Below are 22,322 nucleotides of genomic sequence, written 5' to 3' on the forward strand. Positions count from 1 at the left end.
AAACTATGATCTCCAAGATTTACTAATATCCAAAACAACTAAAAAGTGTGTCAAATTACTCAGCCTGGGAGCTAGTGCAAGTCACCAAATCATATTAAAAGGAAAACAAAAAATATTCAACAAAATAAAATAAAAATCAATGGAAATGTTATATTAATATGTCGTTTTCTAAGTCAATAAGTGACCCACAGGGATCCTTATATATGGTTTTGTTGACCTTATTTCTATTTGAGTATGATTCCACAGTAGAGGATCCTCTCAATAGTTCCTGAATGTGGTGAAGAATGGAATCATTTAGTTAAGGCAAATAATTATTAGCTGCCTGGCTTTAGCAGAAAAGCAAGATACATATCATTGAAGGAAATGATATATAGAAAAAACTTATTTTCCACTTAACAAAAAAAACAACAAAGAAAAATATCCTACCTTTTTTCATTTCCATAAGACTTTTGTGCAACTTTTGCATGGAGAATTAGTACAGTTTGATCACCTCGCTCCTTTAGATAGTTTCGCATTGCTTCCCTAGGGATCAAATTTGAAAAAAAGATTAGAGGAAAAAGTTTCAAAAGGATCATTCTTCTTTATAGATATCAGTAATATGAATAATACCAAAAACTTCAAATACTTACAACTTTCTAAAACCCAAATTAAATTTCATTAAATGAATATGGAAAATTTCAATCTTTGCATATTTTAACAAGAAAACTAGAGAATAGTATGTTGGCTTACTTGGTTTATTTTTATCTGGACACACTTCAAAAAAAAGATTAGAAAATCATGTAAAGAAATCAAAAGAAAAATTATAATTTCTAAGTATTTATTATAATTAGTTCTGATTGTGTGCTCACATATTTCATTAAGTTCATATTAAAATTATTTTAAAATGCTTTTCAACTTGGTACTATTTTATTTTTTCAAAAACTTATTTATTCTGTAATCTCAGGAACCCACTGTGGCTTTATTGATTTTAGTCCAATTTAATATTACAACTCTCAGTTCAAGAATATCTATCTTCATTATGTATATTGTTAAAGTTCCTGAAACTTAAACCAAATTAAAATGCTTTTGAAGTTTCATGCTTCTAATTATGCTTCCCCCTAAGACTTTCTGAATTGGGGAGTATTGTTTTCCCACAATACAAACTATGTACAATCAAAATGAAACAGAACTTGATAATTAAAAGAAATGAGAATTCTTTAGAGCATTATGTAGTATGAACAAAGATCCATGATTTTATCTCTAAGTACTCCCTCCTGTAACAACTCCTGACATATAACTCTCTATACCCCTATATATCTAATCACATTTTCCCATAAATACACTTAAGTGTTCCATAGACATCTTAAATGCATCATGTCCTAAACTGAACTTGTCCCCCCCCTCAATTTCTTCCCCTTTTCTAACTTTGCTTTTACAGTCAGGGCTAACACCATCCTCCTAGTCATCCAGATGAGTAACCTAAGCGGCAATCTTTACTTTTCACATTCTCTCAAGTTTCCTTTTCCCCAATCTGTTTTCAATTCAATTGGTTTTACCTTCTTATCATCTCTCATATATACCCCCTTTTCTCCTCTGATACTAATCTAGTCTCGGACTTCATTACTTCATACTTAGACAATCATATTCTGCTTGATATCCCTGCATCCCAGTTCTTTCTTTACTCAGCTATCAGATTGACATTCCTAAAGTATAGGTCTGATCACATCATTTCTCTATTCAATAAATTCCTGTGACTCCTTATCACTTCCAAGATCCAATGCAAAATTCTCTCTGATTTTTTAAAGCCTTTAAAAAACTGGCCTCCTACCCTTTTAGGCTCATGTCTTACAATTCCTGTCTCCCAACCCCAGGCAATATTATGTAATACACTATTATCTGGCTATTACTTATACACGATCAATCTCCCAATTCTAGACATTTTCACTGGCTTGTTCCCAAGCTTAGAATTCTCTCCCTCCTTATCTTCAGGTAAAAATTTCACCTTGTTTGAGAAGCCAATTACTCATCCTTCATAACTATAGTTCCTTCTGCCTGATGATGAGTGCCAATTTATTCTGCATACATCTTTTTTGAACATAGTTATTTTCTTGCTGTCTCCCCTATTAGACTGTAAGCTCTTTGAAAGTAGGGGCTGCTTTTGCCTTTTTTTTTTATTTTTTTGCTTTTGCCTTTTTTTGTATTCCCAGGACTTTGTGCAGGGCCTGGTCACAGAACAGGTGCTTCATAAGAACTTGTTTCTGACTGAATGATTGACTTGAGGGACTAGAAGTCTACTTGTAATGTATCACTTTGGAGGTTGCTGATTTCCAAAATTGAGTCTATCTCCTTTCCTCACCTCCTCTCCCTCCCTCCCTCCCCCATCTCTCTTACAAATACACACATATACACACATACACACACTCCTTTTAAAACAATTAATATACATTAATCATATGGAGACATTTTAGATGTTTATTTCCACAAAGTGTCTTACTATTATCCTTTAGATCATCTCAATTTTTCTAAAACTGTACAGTTTAATGATTTATGATCATATAGTGTGACAAAGAGAATGTCAGTCTCAGGGCCTATATATGTAATTTCAAGTAGTTGGAAGCATAGTACAGCTTTCCAAATGCAACCTAACCAGATTTCTAAATTCTAGGCCCAACTCCCCAATTTGCACTACCAGTCTTGAGACATACAACACACAAAGCACACACACACACACACACACTCTCTCTCTCTTAGAAAAGACCTCATGTCATCCAGTCCAATTTGTACTTGATTCAGAATTTCTTCTACAAATCCCCCAAACACAGGCTATTCAAGTCATTGACCTTAAAATATGGATTTTTAAAATATGTAATGAAGGGAAACCCACTATTTCATTAGAAGGCACATTACACTTTTTTTTACCAGATATTTTCATCATAAAGTTTTTCCTTTTTCTGTGCTGAACTCTGTCTCTTTGCAATTTCAGTTCTGGACCAAGCAGAATTTTAATTCTTTAATTCATTTTAGGGACCAGTGAAAAGATTACACACACAAAAGGTCCTCCAGCTCTACTTGATATGGAACTTAGACTACTTTGGCAAAGAAGTACCAAGCAAATGGGAGAATTATATGGATTTGTTTATAGAAATAGGGACAAATCATAGCAATTAAGACCCAGACAATGCTATTAAAAAATCACAGAAAAGTTATCTGTTATAAAGTACTCCAGTCTCACTGATCAATATAGATTGTGTAAGAAATGGCCAGAATCATACACTAGAAAAACTTATTTTTCATAAACCAACAACAAATTCCCATGTTATACAGTTCTCAAAATTGTCTTTAGTCTTCAGTCAATTAACTAAAACTATGGCATAATCAAAAACATGTTTTTCAAAGAAATAACGATTTATGAAAATTTAAGAATAATGTTTAGAAATTCAATTCCCAAGATATATGGAATACAAAGTTGCCAAAATTATAGAAACCTAGTGGGAGAAAATAAAATCATTTTGGAAGAGAACGCAATACCTGTCATTCCTATTATACTACATTTTAATGAACTGCCTCATAGGCGTTAGCAGTAAGTTTATGGGCCAGCTTATATTCTAATATTTGCATTCAATTATAAAAAAAACAATTTTATTCACCTCTTCAACAGTTCACAGAGTACTGAATATAAACAGCAAGAGAGCATCCTTTTTCTATCTGAACTTTGTCAAATATAAGACAAAAGAATGAGACCCTTAAAAATAGATCACATTTATACAGTGTTTTAATGTTTGCAAATCACTTCACATGTTTTCTCTCATTTGTTCCTTGTTTCAATTCTGAGTTAGGATCTATTATCCTCATTTTACAAATGCAGAAACTGAAGTTAAGAAATGTTAAGTGACACATATAGAGTCATAAAGAGAGCAAGTTGAAAGCAAGATTTAAACTGATATTTCTGATTATAATACTAACATTATCCATTATGATGTATCACCTCTAAAATAACTTGGTCAAGGCTTTATATTAGGAAGATTAATCTGGTGTCTGTGTTTAAAATAGATGGGAGAGAAGACAGATTAGAAGTAGGAAGATTTATTAGGGATGTATTACAATATGATGAATATTGTGCACAGACTTTCATATGCTCCTTATAGAATACTTTGAGTTGCTAAGGACTCAATTAGTCCAATTATTAGTAATTCTGTTCCCCTCCCCCACCATGGGTAAATACAAGGAGTACAAAACAACAGTTTTGTATTCAGGAAAACTATAATCTCATTGGAGAATCAAAACACAAAACTATGACTTTAACTGTTTTTAAAGACAATTTGCTGAATATTAAATTCACACAAAGTTTAGCAAAAATGTCCATTTTAACTGACTTTCTCAAGACTATATGTGATAGGGGCAGCTAGGTGGCACAGTAGATAAGAGCACCGGCCCTGGAGTCAGGAGTACCTGAGTTCAAATCTGGCCTCAGACACTTAATAATTACCTAGCTATGTGGCCTTGGGCAAGCCACTTAACCCCATTGCCTTGCAAAAAAAAAAAACAACCAACCTAAAAAAAAGACTCCATGTGATAGCTTGAATTGTTGAGAGAATGGTCAATATTAAATAGTAATTTTTTTTAGATAGGGATTATGACTAAAATATGTACACTTAACATATCCAACTATATGATTATGTAGTATCCTTTAGAAATGGCATCATGTCTGATTTATCACTAGTGGAGTTAAGAAAGTTCACTGAGCTCAGTTTAATTCTACTTTATGGACTCATACTTGACACATAACACAATACTAAAAACTTTCTTTTTAGTTATTTCAGGTAGACAGGAAATGCACACAGTCATTATTCTTTGTTTTCTCATTTAATTACATTATATTAGAGGCCTTTGTCCTCCAGTTCTAAAACACATTTAGTATCCTAGAGACCTGTACATGATATAAATCACATATGGATATAAATATCTAATTATATACAGAATACTGTTTGCATGGCCCATACATAAATCTATATACATGTGTCTGTTTGTTTACTAAAAGTTCTATTCCCCCCCCCCTTTTTATAGCCATACTAGACTTTTTGTTCTATAGGAAAACTCAGCTGAAAAGTCTTAAACTTCATTGAAATTTCTGGAACCATTCAATTGGGAACTGCTTTATGCTGACCACAGTCCTCTCCCAGCATATTCACAAGAAGCCATGTGTGGCAAGATAGTCCTGCCCAAGCACTATGGGCACCACTGATTTCTATGCCACCTGCACCAAAGGTTCTCCCTAGTCATTTAAATGCCTGGTGTGTGAATGCTGCATCTCCAGGAAGTATGTTGTCTTGTCGGGGTGGGGGGTGGGGGGGGAAGAAAAAAATCTAAAAACTAAATCAAGAAACTTAGGAGGTCCTGGGAACATTTGAATTTTAGAGCTTTCAAACAAAATTCAGATCGTGTTTTGCAAAATGGGAGTAATGACTCAACACATAAAAGATAATCTTAGACCTAATACAAATAAAAATATATTCAAATTCATGAGCAGTTTCATCTGTCTTCATTTGTAAGTTTTTGATTTTTTTTCTAAAGGTAATAAAATGATAAGACACGGTCACAAAGACTAGAAATACTATCAATCCAACATTATTTAAATTATTCTAGACTTAACATAGTGGAAAACATGAAATAAAAATACAAATGTAGCTACTAAAAATAGATAATTGCACAAGTACAGGAGAGAAACAATCCAAACAAAGTCATCCAAAACAGTCATTTTAAAACAATTATATAAATGATAAACTAGCATATTGACATTTAAAGGTGAAAGAAAATATACCATCCCAGCTGACAAAGGGCAATGGATTAGTTTGATAGCAATCAACTTTATTAAGCATTGAGAATATCAAAGAAGGACAAAAACAAGGAACTTATGGAAGGGGGTAAATATGCAAACAAATTAGGAATATATATACTAGTTAAAGAGTACATGGAGGGGAAGGCATTAGTTGCTGGAGAATCAAGAAAGATCTTCTAAAGGTAGAATATTCTTATAGAAAGGCCCAGAAACTAATAGGAAGGAACAAACAGTAAAATGACATTTAATGGGAGATAGAAGTGTCTTATTCAAGGGATCTACAAGTAAGTTAGCATTACTTTCATAAATGGTTCTAAGACATAAGATATAACATATTCTGGAAATGTTTAGCTTTTTTATTATTTACTATTCTTTGGGTTAGTGAGGAGAAATAAATTAGCCGTTTCCCTGATGGTTCCCTTTTGACACTTAACAATGTTTGTTGGGAAGTATTGTCCACAAGAAATTTGTAACACTATGACGCTGAATTTATGACAGAACTGAAGCTGTTTCATTATATTTTTTTCTTGAAATCAAATAGTATGGCTTATGTTTCCAGGTGAATCTTAGAACTTACTAGCATATTTGTGAATACATCAAAATATCTGTTATTTTACTGAGAGAAAAATGAAAATCATTTTCTATAAAGTGATCTGGTTTAAATACATATAAATTTCAGTTAAATGGCTTCATATGTTGTCACATTTTTGTGGACCCACAGCTATAGTTGCTAGTTACTTTCAACTTTGGCCACTGTTTCATTTTTAGCTCCTTCTACCATCTTGCTCAGGCAACCCTGGTTTTGTCTTTAACAGTCAATAAATATGAATTTACTCCTGTAGAGATACTATTCTGACTTCAGTCAAATTCATCCCTTTCCTGGGTCCCAGAACCCAAACACTGGTTCCCCAAACACAAAATCTAAGGGTTCCCTCTTCTGGGAAAGCAAGGAAGAGAACATGACTTCAGGGTCCTCAGGAGGAACTATTAAAAAGATCTTCCTAAGACACCTTCCCTTTGCCAAACTAATTCTAAAAATACCTGGTTAGGTAAAACAGTTATATATAATTACCAAAGGCATTCTATTAGTTTTGGGGAAACAAATATTGAAAAAAATACACATTGCCTTTAAGGAGCTTATAGTCTAATAGGAAATTTCATGGGATGGGTATGACATAAATAAATATCACAGTAAGATATGATAATAATAAAAGAAAAATCAGGGTAAAATAATATAAGAAAACTTGAAGAGGAGGAGATGACTTTTAGGTGAGAGTTGAGGGAGAGAGGGGATTTTGAAGGTTTAATGAAGCAATACCTGAGAAAGAAGATAAGGATTTCAATCTGTAAAGATGAGAATATCTTTGGGGCATGAGGCTATAGTATACACCAATGGTTTCCAGAACCGGTGTTTGATCTATACCAATCAAGATAGGAAGATGGGTTGTAAGCCACACTACTGAGACAGCCAACCCTGGAACCTTTTCCCAACAAAACCATATCTACCTTTATTTGCCATCTCTCCCAGATTCCACTTTTCCCCTCCACTGTGAAAGCTCCTTTACTCTCCCTTTCTAATTCAGGGATCTCCACTCAGGAGAGGTGGAAATCTAATCATTGGTTCTAACTAGAAACCCATAGCAGAAGCTGTACAACTGCCATTGGGAAAACACTCTACTCTTTTGTAACCACTCTGCCTCCCACACAATCATAAGTGCCTCATGGAGGACATGGGGTCTTTGCTCTCCAGAAATGACACGCAAGTGTCCCAGGTTTGGATACTTTTTTTTTTGAGTGTGACAAAATATATCTCATAGGATAAAGAGGATGAGTGGATTATGATGACCTGTATGGAAGAACTATTTTCCTCTCCCAAAACCCATGCTCTTCTATGTGCGAAGCAATTTTTAAAAAGGTACTGCTTACATCATAGCAAAGTTAATCTTCCCTTGTCTTAAGCCTTTCCTTTAGCACTCTCTATCTTATATCGTTCTGTTACAATAGTTTTGGACAGAATTAGTCTCTACTAATACCTTCCCTTCCTCACCACCTGTTCAGTTTTCAGCACTTTCCATTGTGCTTTCATACCTACCATGCTGTCGAAATAGTTTTACAAGGTTAACTAATGACCACTTAATTGCATGAGTGGTAAATCTATTGACCTTTGTTCAATCCTCATCCTCCTTAATTTCTGACATTTAATATTGTTCACCACTACCCATGGTGGGGCAGATAGATGGTACAGTGGATAGAGCACTAGGCTTGGAATCCTGAAGATTTATCAATTCAATCTGAACTCAGACACACAGACAGTTGTGTAACCCTGAGCAAACCCTTTCCAGGTCTTTCCTGGACACTATCATTCCAACAACTCAGATTAATGACCTTGATGTTATTTCTCTCATTCCACATGCCCAATCAATTGTCAAATCTCTATATTTCTCTAATCTTCCTTTCTCTCTGCTTGACCATCACCTGTGTTCAAGCCCTTATCTCTTCTCATCTGGCTTATTCCAACAGTCGGCTAATCAGTCTCACTGCTCTAAGTCTCCTCTATCTTATATATCCTCCACATTGCCAAATTGTCAAAGCAATTTTAGAAAAATGCAGGTCTGATCATGTCATTCCTATTCAAATAATATCCAAGTGGTATCTTAGTGGTACCTTACTAACTTGAAGATATGCTTATTTCATTATTTTTTAATTTCTATTTTTGTGCAATATGTATGATGCACATAATTATTAGCACAAAAGTACATTTATGATATATAAATATCTACATATTGGGGAATAGTGCTCAATGTTTTTTTTTAAACTAATAAAGTATGCCATCAAAAGTCTATAGACTACTATTCTACACAAATGCATGCGGGGAAAAAAAGTACAGGATACAGGACAAGATCAGAGAATAATAGAGAGCCATTCAGATTAGCTATAATTTAGAATGTGTGAAGGAAAGCAATGTGAAACAAGACTATTACAGTAGGTTTTAATTAGGCTGTAAAGAGTCTTAACTGTCATAAAGAGTTGGTCATTATTCCTACCAGGAAGAGGGAATATTAAAGACTTTTCAACAAGACAGTGGCATAGTCTGATCTGCATAACAGGAATATGGAATATGGAAGCTGTGGGGAGCAAATTTCTTGAGGTTAAGTTTCTTGAATCTCATTTTTTGTATTTTCATCTTCAATACCTAGCACAGTGTTTGGTATATTAGTGGGTGATTAATAAATGCTTATTGATTGAAGGATACTATTATAACAAAGTAAAAAAAGTAATGAGAGTCTAAACAGGTATCAGAAATATGAGTGAAGAGAGGAGATGAAATGAGAGATACAGGGGAGGAATCAATAGGACTTAGTAATTGATTGAATATAGAGCGGGAGGAAGAGAAGGATAACTGAGTTTTGAGATTGAGTGACTCAGGTTGCTTTATTTAGAGCAGAAATAAGGAAACTGCAAGGAAGGGTAGATTTTCCTGGGAAAAGACGAATTTTAGAGCTGTTAACTTAGAAGTATCAATGAAACAATAAGGTAGAAATATCTAAAAAAAAAACAAAAACAGAAATGGAAATAAGGGTATCTATTGAGACTGACTTTAGAAGTGATAACTGAGGCAACAGGAATAGCAGATCCCAAAGAGATTGGAAGGAGAAGTGGAAAAAGTTAGGGTCTTGTGAGATATTTATACTGAGAGACTGAGAGAAGGGAGATGAAACCAGTGAAGGAGATGAGAGCCACAGTACTTATGAGAGAATGAGGGCACTGTCAAGGAAACCAAGGAAGAAGGGGGGGGAGGTGTTTTTCTGTTGTATTTTGACTTTTTGTGACCTCATTTGGGGTTTCCTTGGCAAAGATACTAAGTGCTTTTCCATTTCCCTCTCCAGTTCATTTTACAGATGAGGAAATAAGGCAAACAGGGTTTGTTCAGGGTTACACAACTGTCTGTGTGTCTGAGTTCAGATTGAATTCATGAAGATAAATCTTCAGGATTCCAAGCCTAGTGCTCTATCCACTGTACCATCTATCTGCCCCACCATGGGTAGTGGTGAACAATATTAAATGTCAGAAATTAAGGAGGATGGGGATTGAACGAAGGTCAATAGATTTACCACTCATGCAATTAAGTGGTCATTAGTTAACCTTGTAAAACTATTTCGACAGCATGGTAGGTATGAAAGCACAATGGAAAGTGCTGAAAACTGAACAGGTGGTGAGGAAGGGAAGGTATTAGTAGAGACTAATTCTGTCCAAAACTATTGTAACAGAACGATATAAGATAGAGAGTGCTAAAGGAAAGGCTTAAGACAAGGGAAGATTAACTTTGCTATGATGCAAGCAGCACCTTTTTAAATTGCTTTGCACATACAACAGTAATGACATCATTTTCTTTTTTATTTGTGTTTATTTAATTTTAGTAAAGATAGTTTTTAACATTCATCTATTTGCAAGCTTTTGAGTTTCACATTTTTCTATCCCCTCCCATGGCAGTGACAATCTGATATAAGTTGCATCTGACATTATTTTTAAAAGTGTTATTTGTCAAGATCTGAAGTTTAAAAAAAAATCTGATTGATCTTTATACTCAGTCAACTTGTATTCTGTAATACAGCCCAGCTACTGACAATTAAGATATACTATCAATATAACTAAGAGCTGCTGATTAAATAACAGGCTCAGAATAAGGAATGAGGAAAATATGCCTAATAGGTGATATGATGGTATACTTAGAGAATTCTAGAAAAATCAGTTTAAAACTACTTGAAACAATCAACAAATTTAGCAAACTAGCAGGATATAAAAGAAACCTACATAAATCATCAGAATTTCTATATATTATAAAGTCTATCAATGAGCTGAAAGAAAAATTCCATTTAAAGTAACTGTACATAACATAAAATGCTTGAGAGTTGACCTTCAAGAAACTATATGAGCACAACTACAAAGCACTTTTCACACAAATAAAGTCAGATTTGAACAACTGGAAAAATGTCAATTGCTCATGGGTAGGCACAGATAATAAAACAGACACTTCTATCTAAATTTAATTACTTTATTCAATGCCATACCAATCAAACTACAGAAAAAGTATCTTACAGAGCTAGAAAAAATAGTAACAAAATTTATGTGAATGAACAAAGGTCAAGAATATGAAGGGAATTATAAAATATCAATCATCAAAACTATCTGATATTGGCTAAAAAATAAGAATGGTGGATCAATGGAATAAATTAGGTACAAGAAACAGTAGTAAATAACTAGAGTAATCTACTGGGACAAAAAACTCAGTATTTGTCAAAAACTGTTGGGGAAAACTTAAAAATATGGCAGAAACTAGGAACAGACCAACATCTCAAACCCTATACTAAAATAAGGTTGAAATGGGTACAGGATTTAGATGTAAAGGGTAACGATACCATGAGCCAGTTAAAAGAACAAGGAATAGTCAGTCTATCAGTTCTATGGAGACAGAAGTAATTTATGACCAAACAAGAAATAGAGAATATTATAAAATGCAAAACAGATAATTTTGATTACACTAGATTGAAGAGTTTTTGTACAAACAAAACCAATGCAACCAAGATTAGAAGGAATGTAGAAAATTGGGAAACAATTTTCATAGCTAGTGTTTTTGATAAAAGATTCATTTCTAAAATATATAGAGAACTGAGTCAAATTTATAAGAATGAGTCATTCCTCAATTGAAAAATGGTCATTTATCGATTAAAGTGATCTGCAGTCTTCTAAAAAATGCTCTAAATCATTATTGATTAGAGAAATAAAAATTAAAACAACTCTGAGCTATCAACTTCCAGATTGGCTAAAAATGACATAAAAGGAAAATGATCAGTGTTGGAGGGGATGTGGGAAATCTGGGACAATTATGCACTATTGGTGAAATTGTGGACTGATCTAACCATTCTGGAAAACTACCTGGAACTATGCCCAAGGGGCATTAAAACTGCATATCCTTTGAACCAGCAGTACCACTAGGTCTGTAACCCAAAGAGACCATAAAAAGGGAAAAGACCCACATGTACAAAAGTATTTATAGAAGCTCTTTTTGTATGACAAAGAATTGGAAAATGAGGGGATGCCCATCAATTGGGGAATGGTCAAACAAATTATGGTATATGAATATGATGGAGTACTATTCTGTAAGAAATCATGACCAGGCCAACTTCAGAAAAATCTGTAAAGATTGGATGACCTGATGCTGAGTGAAATGAGCAGAACCAGATCATTACACACCTTAACAGCAACACTGTGTGATGAACAGTGATGATGGACTTAGCTCCTCTCAGCAGTTCAGTGATCAAGAACAATTCTAAAGGACTTGTAAAAAACTATGAAGTCTGAATGTAGACCAAAACATACTATTTTCATCTTTTTAAAACTTGTTTTATGTTTTTTCTTTTTTTCCCTTTAGCTCTGATTCTTCTATCACAAGATGACTAATATGGAAATGAGATTGTACATGTATAACCTATATCAGATTTCTCATTCTCATAGAGAGGGAACAGGGAAAGGAGGAAAGTAGAAAATGTGAATTTAAAAGTTTAGGAAAAGATGAATGTTGAAAACTATCTTTGCATGTAATTGGAAAAAAAAGTGAAATAAATTACCATTAAAAAAATATGCCAGATAATTGGAAACGGCCAACATACAAAGGATCCTCTCTAACCTGTGTGCATTATTTTTCAACAATTGCATATTCTTATTATTACCCTGATGTACTCACTTGCACATTTACACTCTGCCATCACTGAAATTATTGTCAGGCAAATAGTCTACATTTTTGGACCAAAGTGAAAATATGAATGGATAATTTATTTATTCTCTTCCTTTTCTACTCTACCCCAGGAGCAGAATGAAGAATGGTTCAAATTTTGTCTCTGTTGCTTAAGGTCTCTATGACGCTAAGCAAAACATTTAACCTTTCTGAACCTGAGTTTGCTAATGTCAAATAATACAGATGTAATTAATCATTTGATTTCTAAAGTCCCTTTGAGCTCAAAAGCAGGGTTCTTAATCTGACATCTGTGAATTTAAAAAAAAATTTATACAACTATTTCAATATGACTAGTTTCCTTTTTAATTTCATGCACATTGTTTTAAGAATCTAAAAACAGTATTCTGAAAAGAAATTCAAATATTGTTCCAAACTGTCCAAGGTGTCTGTGACAAAAAAAATACATAAAAAATTTTTTAATAAGTGAAGAATGTTTGTTCTAACAGCACAAGAATAACTCAATTGGGCATTGTTGTTTTTATTCTTAATCATGGAAAAAATCTTGTTAATGAGAAGGAAAAAGGATTTCACCAAATAAAATCAGTGTATCATCAGGCTAAAGTTTTCACTCACAATTTAAAATTCAGTAAAACATATCCTTCTATAGCAAAAAAAAAATCTATACAGCAAATAATTCTAAGCCTCCATTCATGATCTTATTTCATGTAATATTAAATAGCACAAAACTCCCAGTATAACATAAAAAACAAGAATCTGGGCGTCTATGTGGCATAGTGGATAGAGCACGGCCCTGGAGTCAGGAGGACCTGAGTTCAAATCTGACCTCAGACACCTAGCTGTGTGACCTTGGGCAAGTCACTTTAACATCACTGCCTCAAATAAATAAAATTTTAAAAAAAGAATCTTTCCTACAAATTGTTAAGAGAATCTGACCTGTGCACTGTAATTATAAAACCTAAACTTCTTTATCTGATAATAATCAGTGCAATCACATTACGTGCAAATCCTGCTGCAAAAACTAACAATTTTTGGATGGAAGCAACTGAAGTAGTGGTCAAAGAATTTAGCTGTGGTTAACACTCTTCAAGTACTCTTCCTTTTACTGTTAGTAAAGAAGTTACTGCTGAAAACAAAAAAAATGAAGCAGCCAAGAAGCAGAGAAATTAGCGAGTACAAAAAGCAATAACATAGCCTCTTGTAAATGTAGGGGAAAAAATGAATAAGGCAGGGAGTAAAGGAAAAATATTTAGATAAAAATTAAATTCATTCTGCATGAATATTAATCAAAAGGTTGGGGTTTTTTTTGCTTTTAGCATTGGGGAAATAAAACACTGAATTTGCACAAATTATGCTACTAGAAAGTTAAAATTTATTAAGTATATAATTTTTTAGAATATTTTTCTACCTAATGACATATTGTAATGCCAGCATGATTGGAATACACTCTTCAATATAAGCAATATTACAAAAAGTTAGTTCCAAACTAAACTGCATTACAATTAGTGATTTCACTGAGGATGCTGGAGCCTAGGTAGCAGCAATATGAGAAGGGTCTCCAAAGCGGTGGGGTATGTGATTCCTCTAAATTGGTGGATCATCTCACTGAAATGGCTTAGTTGCTACACAATATTATATTGCAACCTAAGAAGATCTGATATCATTAATTTAACTGAGATTTAGTCAAAACAGCCTTTGTGCTGGTGAGAGTATCTTGTTTTTTGTTTTTAAATAAAATACTCTTGAGTGTATCATTAATATGGGAACACATATTCAGGGGCACATAATGAGAAAAACACAGGACTTAGGAGTCCTAGGATTTGGTTCAAAGTTGAAGACTGGATATCCACAAGCCCTGTAACTTTGGGCAAGTCACATTACCCTGCTATGCATCAGTTTTCCTGTGTTAAGGATATATTTTTATTTAAAAAGTGAATATGGAATCCTTACCTAGTGAGTCGTTTAGGTTGAGGCCGTTCACCAAATTTCCTACAGAAAAGATAAAGTAAAATAGTTTAAAGCAACTTATAAAATACATTTCACAGTAAAAAAAAAAGTTTTAAACTAAATTTTCAGACATAGTGAAAGTCTCTCTATGATATACAAACCATTTTCAAAATATGTTAAAAATATCCTGGAACACATTGAAATAATGCAGAGTAGTAAACAAATGCCTAACTCAGAGTCAAAACGACATACAATTCTAAATATCTGTTAATAAAACATTCTTAAGTACAATCTTTTCCTAGAGTCATAGAACCATAGTTTCAGAGTTGAAAAGGAGCCTTAAAGGTCACCTAGTCAAAAATACTCATTTTATAGTTGAGGACATTGGAAGGGTATGGAATAACTGAACTGAGGTCATGCTCTGACTCCAAATTCAGATCACTTTACCAATGTACCATATTATTGCTTTGTATTAAGGTTATGTTAAGTATTCAACAAAACCCTAAATGCAGAAAAAAATCCTATAAACTCCCTGGAGGGATATATCCCTACATATTCTACTAATGGAGACAGGGGTTTTCAATAACCTAAGAGTTCAAATAAGTAGGAAAATATGGGTAAAGTCCAGGACTGTCATAGAGATAATTCAAATTCCTAAACTGTTCCTTGAACACATTTATTCAAGATCATTTACCCAATGGCATTTGTCCCAAAGCCCTGCATCTAATATAACTGAAATATCTAGTTTCTTAATCAGGTACAATGGGAGATAAAAACAAAAACTCAGCAGAAAGTCTGTGGGGAAAGGGCAGAGCCAAAATGGTGAAGTGTGGGCAGGGATTTGAAGGAACTCTCCCCCAAACCACCCCAAATACCTTTAAATAATGATTCTAAACAAATTCTAGAGTGAATGAACTCACAAAAAGACTGAGTGAAACAATTTTCCAGTCAAAGACAACCTGGAAGATTCATAAGAAGGATCTGTTGGACCAGGGTCCAACAGAGAGAAGAACATGGTGCCCACCCAAGCAATCCAGGAACAAATAGAGGGCAATGGGGTCAGGTCAGTGGTGGTAGTTTCCAGACCTCTAAGCCAAGAGACTGCCAAAGACAACTTGCTATCTATGGCCATATTAAAAAAAAAAAGTCCTACATCTCATTATTGATGGGAGAAATACAAATCAGAACAATTCTGAAGTACTATCTTATACCTATTGGAATGGTTAATAGAACAGGAACAAAATGACAAATATTAGAGTGGATATAGATTCAACAATTCTGTGGAGCAATTTGGAACTATGTCCAAAGAGTTATAAACCCATGCTTACCCTTTGACCTAGTAATTCCATGATCAATTGTATAGTCCAAAAAAAGATGAAAAACAGGAAGGAGAAGCACATATGTATAAAGATATTTATAGCAGGTTTTTTTTTTCTGGAGACAAGGAACTAGAAATTGAGGGAGATGATTCTTGGTTGGGGAATGACTGAACAAACTGGGGTATGTGATTATGATGGAATATTATTCTTCTATAAGAAATGATGGGGGAAGCTAGGTGACACAGTGCCAGGATGAAAGTGGGGCACAGTCCAGAGCAGGCCACAGCAATGCAAACCAGACCCCCCAGGAGACCAGGAAAAATCCCTGGGAGCCACTGAAACCATCAGCAGCAGCTGCTTCAGAAGCGCTCAGTCCACAGACAGTAAAGGGGTCAGAGGATTACAGGGGTCTTTTCGCTATCAATGAAGCAAGAGTCAAATGCTTTGCCCAAACTCTGATCTGGGTCACAGACCTAGATGAGTCTCCCTCACAGTACCTGGATTGAAAGAAGTGTTGTGGTCACTCACAGACCAGAGCACAGGTCAGCAAAGTAGTAAACACCTCTCCTTTGATCATACTAGCATGGAAGAACTGAAAACTTGTAGGTTCCTAGAAGTATCTCTGAAAATGGCTGCAAAAGTCCCCAAAAGCTTAGGACAATGTGTCTTCAATTCTGTCAACAGAGCCAATCTTAGCAGAAGAGTTTAAATCAAGTCATAGATTGGGGAAATGAAATCTGAATGCAGAAAGTTATTATGGAGATTAGCAAGATCAAAACAAATGATAACAAAGTCAGAAAGTCTACATTCAAGGACTCCAAGAAAAAATATGAATTGGTCTCAGGAGATAGAAGAGTTCAAAAAGGATTTTGAAAATTAAGTAAGGGAGACAAAGAAAGAGGAAGAGAAATGACATTGATACAGGAAAATCATGAAAACTGAGACAGTAACTGAGTGAAGGAGATACAAAAAATAATGAAGAAAATACCATCTTAAAAATCAAACTGAGATATATATATATATATATATATATATATATGTCTAACAAGAAACAGCAGGAAGAGCTAGAAAGAGAAATCCCATTCAAAGTAACCTCAGACAGTGTAAAATATTTGGGAGTCTATTTGCCAAGACAGACTCAGAATCTTTTTGAAAACAATTATAAAACACTTCTCATACAAATTAAATCAGATTTAAATAAATGGGCAAATATCAACTGCTCATGGATAGGTAGAGCTAATATAATAAAAATGACAATTATACTAAAACTAAACTATCTGTTTAGTGCCCTACCAATCAAAATTCCAAAAAATTACTTTAATGACTTAGAAAAAATTGTAAGTAAATTCATATGGAGAAATAAAAAGTCAAGAATTGCCAGGAGCTTAATGAAAAAAATTGCAAATGAAGGTGGCTTAGCACTACCCGATCTAAAATTATATTATAAAGCATCAGTCATCAAAACTGTTTGGTATTGGCTAAGAAATAGAGTGGTGGACCAGTGGAATAGACTAGCTGTAAAAGCAGGAGAGGATTATAGTAATCTGTTGTTTGATAAACCCAAAGAGTCTGGCCATTGGGACAAAAACTCCCTCTTTGATAAAAACTGCTGGGATAATTGGAAGTTAGTATGGAAGAAACTTAGATTAGACCAACACCTCACACCCTTTACCAAGATAAGATCCAAATGGTTACAGGACATAGACATAAAAAACAATACTATAAGCAAATTAAAATTAAAAAAATCAAACTGAGCCAAATGGGAAAAAAGGCCCAAAAAACCAATGAGGAGAATTGAGAAGAATGGCTAATACAGCAGAACTGGCCAAATGGAAAAGACACAAAAGTTCACTGAAAAAAAATTTCTTAAAATATAGAATTGGGCAAAAGGAAGCAGATGACTCTATGAGAAATCACAAAACAATGAAACAAAAGCAAAAAGAATGAAAAACCCAGAAAAAAAAATGTGAAATTTCACTGGAAAAACAACTAAGCTAAAGAATAGATCCAGGAGAAATAATTTTCAAATTATTGGGTTAACTGAAAGAATAAAAGACCCAAATTCATCTTTCAAGAAATTATCAAGGAAATATTCTAGATATTCTAGAACTAGAGGGTAAAATAGAAATGGAAAGAATTTATTGATCACCTCCTGAAAGAGTTCCAAAATGAAAACTACCAGGAATAACACAGCCAAATTTCAGAGCTCTCATATTAAGGGATCGTAGGGCTTGGAAATGATATTCTGGAAGGCAAAAGAGCTTGGATTACAACCAAGAACCAAATAACTAACAAAATTGAGCATCTTTAAGGGAAAAAGATGAAATAGGGGACTTCCCAACTTTGCTGATGAAAAGATTAGAGCTCAAGAGCAAATCTGATCTTCAAATATAAGACTCAAGTGAAGCATTAAAAGATAAACAGGAAAGGCAAATCATAAGGTACTTAATGATTTTGAACTGCTTATATTCTTGCATGGGGATACAACAGAAATAAGATGAAGGGAAATGCAATTAGCAATAGTAACTGTGGGGAAAATATTTAAACAAGTTTCTCTGATAAAGATCTCATTTCTCAAAACACTGATATTAAACCCATGCCTACCCTTTGACCTAGTAATGTCAATTACCTGTGATGCCATTGCCAGGTTTATATTCTAGAAAAGATGAAAAACAGGAAGGAAAAGCACACACATATATGCATAAAGATATTTTATAGCAGCATTTTTCTGGTGGCAAGGAATTGGAAATTGAGGGGGATGCCCCTTGGTTGGGGAATAGTATGTGATTATGCTGGAATATTATTCTTCTACAAGAAATGATGGGGGCAGCTAGGTGGCGCAGTGGATAGATGACTAACCCTGAAATTAGGAGGACCTGAGTTCAAATTTGAACACAGACACTTAATAATTACCTAGCTTTATGACCTTGGGTAAGATACTTAAGCCCATTGTCTTGCAAAAAACAAATTTTAAAAAAATGATCAAGATGCTCTCAGTAAAACCTGGGAAGACTTACATGGACAGATAACAATGGGAAATGTACTGTATACAAAGTAACAGCATATTGTAGGATGATTAACTGTGAATGACATAGCTTTTGTCAGCAGTGCTGTGGTCCAAGAGAACTCTGAAGGACTTATGATAAAGAATACTTTTCATCCCCAAGGACAGAACTAATGGTGTCTGAATATAGATTGCAGCATACCCCCCCTTTTATTTTTCTTGAGGTTGGCAGAGGGAGGTGTCAATGATTATTTTCACATGACTATTAAGGAAATGGTTTGCATGAGCACACATTTTTAATCTATATCAAATAACTTGCGTTTTCAATGAGGGGAGTCAGATGGGGCAAAGGGAGAGAAAAATCGGAACTCAAAGCTTTAAAAATAAAGGTTAAAACTTTTTTTTTACATGTACCAGCAGAAAATTTCAAAAATTAAATTAAAATATATCTAACAAGGGAAAACAAATAAAAATCAAGTCAATGGGAAATACTATCAGTCTAAATGAAATCAACTTCCAGAATAAAATAATTTTTATATAAACAACATGATATAAATATTGAAAATATCAGAATGGGGTTGGTGTTATATACAGAGAGAACAGCATCAGCAAAGTCACCCAAACAGGAAAAACACATGTTCATTTATACAAGTCATTTCCAAATCTTAGCATCTTTTCCTACTTGAGTTATTCATCACAGAATCCTGTTTCTTTGAAGTTCAGGTTAGATGCTACCTTCCTCATGTCTTCTTTGAATTCACTATTTATTAGTTCCCTCTCCCACCTCAATCTTTGTTCTATTTATTTGAGTACATGTTATGGTCTTCCTATGGCATTTCCCCCTCTAGTAGAAAGTAAAATCCTTGAGATTGGAGTCTATTTTGTTTGTGTTTGGGACATAATTCTTCACATGGGAATTCTGTTAAATTTAAAGAAATGTAGTTTGACTAAAACACAAGGTCAGTGATGATGAATAGTCAAAAATTATAGCTGGAAAAGTTGGTTGGGATTTATCCAACAGGAAGTGGGGTTTTGAACTGGGAACTGATATTATAAAACTGATGGAAGATTAATATGAAGTGATAAGAAAAGACAGAAGAGTATGGAGGCAGAAGAAATCACGTACAAGAATAATTCAATAGTTCAGGAAAATGGACTTAAATTGTGATGTTTCCTAAGAATACATGAAAATAATTTATAAATGACAGAACTCCAAGAAAACTTGACCATTTTGGGCAGAAGGAGGGAAGGAAGAGAAAAGAAAAATAATACATAAATGATAGAACCTAATGAATGACTGAATATGAGGAGAATAAAAGATGGAAGACAGTTTTGAGTCTGGTGACTGGGATAATTATATATTTGAGAAATTTCTTACAGGTAGGCAAGAAGTTAATCAAAGTTTCATGGTAAATCTACAAACAATTAACTAAGAATGAAAGGATAATATATTAAAAGAAACTGGAAGGATAGATCAAAATAAAGTTTCAAGAGAATGTAAATGATCCAGTTTGGTTGAAATGTCTAAGTGTTAAATCAAGTTAAAAAGCATTTTATTAAGCCCATACACTGTGTTAGGCACTCTGTTAGATGCTGGGGGTCACAAAAAAAGGGAAAAATAGCTCCTCCCCTCAAAGAGCTAACACTAAATGAAGGAGATAGCATGCAGACAATTATGTACTAACAAAATAAACAGAAGATAATCCCAACAGGAAGGCAATAGCATTAAGGACAGGAAAAAAGGCTTCTTGTAGAAAGTGAGATGGAAGCTGAAACTCAAAAAAAAAGCCTGGAGGTGGAGTGAGGAAAGGGAATTCTCCATGTAGAGGACAGACTTTAAAAATGCCCAGATGAAGTGCCTTGTTTGAAAATAAAAAGGCTAATGATACTAACTTGTAGAAGGAAGGCAAGTACAAAAAGACAGGAAAGATGGAAAGGGACCAAGTTATGAATAGCTTAAAAGTCAAATAAAGTACCTTGTATTGGATCCTAGAATCAACAGGAAGTTATTAGAATTTAGTGACTAAGGGAGGGACATTGTTGGAAGACCTGAGTTTTAAAAAGATCACTCTTTTAAAGATGAATGAAGGATGGACAGCATGAATAGACTTAAAGTAAGGAGACCAAGACTACACCAAGGTGATGATAGTGTCAAGAGGAGAGGTGGGGCTAAATACCAGAAATTTTGCAAATGTAGAATTGATGGGACTTGGCAATAAATTAGATAGGAATCAGGGGCAAGAGAGTGTGATTTAGGAGGCAAGGATGCTTCCTAAGTTGCCATTCTGGGTGACTGAGAAGATGAATTCAATTTTGGACATGCTGAGTTTAAAATTCATACAGTTCAAGATGTACAATAGGCAGTTGGAAATGAGCGACTGAAGGTCAAAAGAGAGGTACAGTTGACAAATAGATCTGAGAATTATCTGCAAAGAGATGTTAATTGAATCCATGGGAGAAGATGAGATCACCAAGCAAAACAACAGAGGGAGAAAAAAGATGGCCTAGGACAGAGATTAAAGGGACATCCACAATTAGTGGACTTTGCTTCAGTGAAAATCCAGCAAAAGGAGACTGAGGAAGGGTTAGACAAGTGGGAGAAGGACCAGCTATCAATAAGTTAAGGCTGAAAAGGTAGACTGATGCAAGATTAATATAAGGTCTGAGGAAGGCTTAAGATATGACCAGAAGTTTGAGGTTTAATTTTGTAGGCAATGGTAAGTCACTGAGGATTTATGAGTAGTATAATGCCTTGATCAGACTATGAATTAGAAAGATTAATCTTTGTGTTAACTAAAATACAAACAGACAGTGATGAGAGGGTAGAAAGCCTATAAAGGAAGTTACCTATAAAAAAAAGATCAGGGAGAAGTAGGGAAGATCTAGAATACAAAACACTTTCTACACAATATCTCTGTTCTGGGCTGGGTCTAACTTGAGCCTGACAGCTGAAATGAAAAACTCTTAGGTCATTCAACAGTTAACAAAAGGAAAGTGATAGAAGTATCATTTTACCAAATTTACATATAGGAAACTGAAACTCAGAAAGGCTATAAGGCTTATCTTGGGCAAATGGGTAGAAGTGTCAGAGTCAAAAAGATTGGACATAGCAATCTTTTCATTAAACTGTGCCACTTCCTGTAATAGTAAGGACAGAGATGGAAGAATTATTATGGGTTAAGAATTCACAAGATTCAGGGACACTGCATTTATGGGAGAGAATCAAAGATGATTTCAAAGTCACAAAGCTTAAATGGCTGGGGTGGTAGTGACAACACGAACTTTAATAGAGAACAGGTTTGAGAAAGAAAATGAGAGCAATTTGGAGTTCTGAAAAAAGTCTGAAATTTGATCAATACTGAAGATTTAGACTTAAAAGAATGTTATATGTAGAGAGGATAAGTGAAAGCATGGTAATACAGGAGAACATCAAGGTAGATACAATAAAGAAAAGGGGAAAGACTTTGGGAAATATTTATATTGAGG

General features: G+C 34.2%; 1 protein-coding gene across 8 annotated transcripts in view; it reads right to left on the reverse strand.

Moving 5' to 3' along the window:
• RBPJ (recombination signal binding protein for immunoglobulin kappa J region) overlaps nucleotides 1-22,322 on the reverse strand; it is a 220,490-nt gene that overhangs the window by 42,269 nt on the left and 155,899 nt on the right. For all 8 annotated transcript variants that reach the window (XM_074229664.1, XM_074229665.1, XM_074229666.1 and 5 more), the window contains 2 exons: nucleotides 14,517-14,555; nucleotides 427-522 (listed from right to left, as the gene is read on the reverse strand). In XM_074229664.1, the coding sequence (XP_074085765.1) occupies nucleotides 427-522; nucleotides 14,517-14,555 (135 nt within the window). The remainder of the gene's footprint in view (nucleotides 1-426; nucleotides 523-14,516; nucleotides 14,556-22,322) is intronic.

This window comes from Macrotis lagotis, chromosome 3 (assembly GCF_037893015.1).
Source record: "Macrotis lagotis isolate mMagLag1 chromosome 3, bilby.v1.9.chrom.fasta, whole genome shotgun sequence".
Taxonomy (NCBI): Eukaryota; Metazoa; Chordata; class Mammalia; order Peramelemorphia; family Peramelidae; genus Macrotis; species Macrotis lagotis.